A 3,526-nucleotide genomic window follows, 5' to 3' on the forward strand; every position below is an offset into this window, starting at 1 on the left:
GAATGGTGTGGAGAAGGATCTCCATGGTTGTAGGGTTTTCTGGTGGATGGGGGTTGGTGTTTTGGTTTTCTCGGTTGGGGGTCATGTCGTTCTGGCTTTTGGTTCTTGTCATGGATAACTATTAGGTATGGCTTGGGATGCTTTGGTGAGTTTATGGGGCAAACAAGTTTTATCGGGCCCCACGATGGGTGCTAAATGTTTCTTCTGGCCTGAACAAGATGATCGGACAAATGTTTCTGACAACGACGATCTACATGGCGGGGGGTGACTAGCACCTGCAAGTACTCTGATGCTCAGGTAAGTGAGCGTTCAAGGCAACGAGATTTTTGCAAGACTAAAAGTGAACATACTCTGAGTGACGGCTGACTAGCTTATATATAGGAGAGAAGGGGAGAGCCTCTTGCGTGTTGCCGATTGTTATAGGTGGGTTGAGAGTCGAGGACCTCAGGAAAGTTGAGGCTCGCCATGGGTGCAACTTTATTATTCATTATACTCATTACTGATAATAACTGAATTCTATTGGATTAATCAAATGTTGGTAAGTCTGTTAAAATGAATGTTAATAAGTACGTTAATGATAATGTTTGTGTAGAGATTGTAACTAGGTGATTTTAAATCTTACAATTCTCCAGTGGACCACAGTTCTATTGGAAAACAGTTGGTCGTACAAAGGTCCAAATTCTATTTAACCCTCCAGAGGAGCTTCTCTTCTTTAATGGAGGCTGCAACTTTCAGATCAGCCGAAGCCGAGGGCTTCACCCCTTTATCCCTATACCCCAACTTCATTCTCCCAGAGAATCAGCGGCCGTTGTTGTCTCAAGTCCAACCTCTCTCCTCAGTCCCCATCATCGACATGAACGGGGAGGATTCTACACTGGCCAGGGAGGTATCACTGGCCTGCGAGGAATTCGGCTTCTTCCAAGTCCTCAACCATGGAGTTCCGCCGGATTTGTGCCGGAAAATGATGGCCGCCGCCTCCGAGTTCTTCCGCCTACCGCGAGAAGAGAGAGCGGCTCTGTTCACAGAGGACAAGACGAAGGCGGTCAGACTCACCAATTACTTCATCAAGGTTGAAGGGCAGGAGAATGTCTCCATGTGGAGTGAAAGCTTTTCCCATCCATGGCACCCTTCCGACAGTGGATTCACCCATCTCTTGCCCCTCAATCCTCCCCAATATCGGTGAGAGAGTCTTCTAACTTCTTTCGTAGCAAATACTGTATTTAACTAAGGGATTGCTATTTTTGGGTGACCCAGTTGGTCAAAATGACCATTATTTTTTGTTTGGATGATCATGAGCGCTTCCGTTACTCGATTCCACAATTCTAGTAGAGGATGTAAATCAAGGAATCATTGCCGACTCAGTTGGTCAAAATGACCATTATTTTTCCTTTATGGATGCGTTCGTGGTGATAGAGAGGTTTACATAATTGGGAACGCAGACTTAGTCGATTTAACATGAATTTAATTGATTGGATGGGTTTTTGAGTCAAAAATCTTATACCTGATTTGGAATATAATAATTTACATAAAATGAGTACCCTAGCTAATAATTATATCTTTGTTTTGGCATGAAAATTAGAGAGGCTGTGGCTGAATATGCAAAGGAAATGGGGGGACTAATGAGTCGGTTGCTGGGCTTGATCTCGCTGGGGTTAGGGCTGGAGAAAGATTGCATGGAGAAGAAGATAGGCGAGGATCCGAGGTTGGTAGCACAAGTAAATTACTATCCGCCATGTCCGGATCCAGAGCTCACCATGGGGCTGCCGGTTCACACCGATCTCAATGCTCTCACCGTGCTCTTGCAATCAGGAGGAGTGCGTGGCCTGCAAGTGATCAAAGATGGGCGATGGGTGGCAGTTGATCCCGTGCCAGATGCCTTCGTCGTCAATCTGGGTGATCAAATCCAGGTATTTATTATATGAGTGTGGGTTTCACTCACGTAAGCACCGATAAACTAAGCATGGTTGGTTGGTGGTGGTTGAGTTGGAAATTGGAATTGCAGGTGATGAGCAATGGAAGGTACAAGAGCGTGCACCACAGGGCTGTGAGCAACAGGGCAGCGGGGCGCATGTCCGTGGGGATGTTTTATGGGCCCAATAGTGGGACAGTGGTAGGCCCAATAGAGGAGCTGCTCGATGAGCAACACCCGCCACTGTATCGCAGCTATCTTTTGGGCGAGTTTCTGCGGGAATTCCACAAGCAAGACGGCCAGAGACGAATGGTGAAGGAACTTTTCCAGCTGCACCACCACACCACCGCGACTAACTAGAGGGGCAGGCTTTGTGTCCTTGTGGTTATTCTTGTTTCCAAATGTCCATTGAAATATGATGATCTACTCTCTCTCTCTCTCTCTCTCTCTCTCTCTCTCTCTCTCTCTCTTTGTGTTGATTGTTTGTTGTTTTTGTGTTTCTTTGGTTTTATTTTATTGTAAACAAAGTGATATTTTAAATGGTTTTTCAATACTTTGAATCTCACATTGCTACGTTACAAACCTTTTTACTTATTGTTATATTCATTATTTTTTATGGATTTATGAAAACTGTGAACAAACTTGGATTTGTGCGCATGAGATTGCGTCAATCCAAGGCAAAATAAAAAATTTGCCCCTGTGCACACACATTGCAATCTCTAGTTTTGAATTAATCAATAATAAATTTACTCGACTAGAAATATCGTCGTCAACCTGCCCGAGTTTGTAAGGAAGAAAACAGTCAGAGGGTATGGGAGTGTCCTCACACAAACACTTTGATGCTTAAGTCAGATATTGTAAATGCTAAAATCCTGAGAACAATATTTACCCCAATATTAAAGACGTACATTTTCTAGAATAAGTTTCTGCTTATTTATAAAGAGGTATAGATTAATCCGAAATAGTTCAAAATTATAATTCTCACAAATAATGTCTATATTGATTTTTGCTAATCTTGTTAGGATTAAGATTCTTACATTTTGAAATTTGTTAGGATTATGATTTTTATAAATAACGTTATTCCTGTATTCTAAAATCCTTTTAGAATTAGAATTTTTTGTGAATAATTGTTTATCTTTTTTGTAAAATCTTTGGAGGGATTTTCGAATATCGAAGTTATTTAGTTTGTGCATTGCATGAGGCCACGAGAAAATTTACACTTTTTAACCCAAAAAGTTATTTTAAGCTTTTGGACTTTTTGGGTCTTTTAATGGTCTTTTGTGTAACAACTCGCTCTTCCAAGGCGTGTCACTATGCTGTGATTTTTTTTCCTCACATATATCCTCTCTTCTCATGATACCATCTCTTAATACCTCAAGTATCATATCTAAAAATCCCTAACATATATATATATATATATATATAATATTCCAAACGATAAGCTAAGAAATGGTAAACTAATCATTTGCGGAAATAGAATCAAAATCCAACGGAATATTATAATTTCAAAGAAAGCAAATCCATACAAAATCATTCAATAACCACAATATTACAATTTCCGTCAAATATATTTAACATAAAATAACTAAAACAGCTAATCCTAGCACTGGCGTAAGA

General features: G+C 40.9%; 1 protein-coding gene across 1 annotated transcript; it reads left to right on the forward strand.

Annotated features, from left to right (window-relative positions):
• Positions 1-643: 643 nt before the first annotated feature.
• On the forward strand, positions 644-2,485 carry LOC127790481 (protein DOWNY MILDEW RESISTANCE 6-like). The gene is made up of 3 exons (XM_052320014.1): positions 644-1,179; positions 1,580-1,907; positions 2,003-2,485. Exons 1-3 carry the CDS (start codon positions 716-718, stop codon positions 2,267-2,269), a joined length of 1,059 nt encoding a protein of 352 aa, XP_052175974.1. The 5' UTR covers positions 644-715; the 3' UTR covers positions 2,270-2,485.
• The last annotated feature ends 1,041 nt before the right edge of the window (positions 2,486-3,526 follow it).

The sequence above is a fragment of the Diospyros lotus genome, chromosome 14, assembly GCF_014633365.1.
Source record: "Diospyros lotus cultivar Yz01 chromosome 14, ASM1463336v1, whole genome shotgun sequence".
NCBI lineage: Eukaryota > Viridiplantae > Streptophyta > Magnoliopsida > Ericales > Ebenaceae > Diospyros > Diospyros lotus.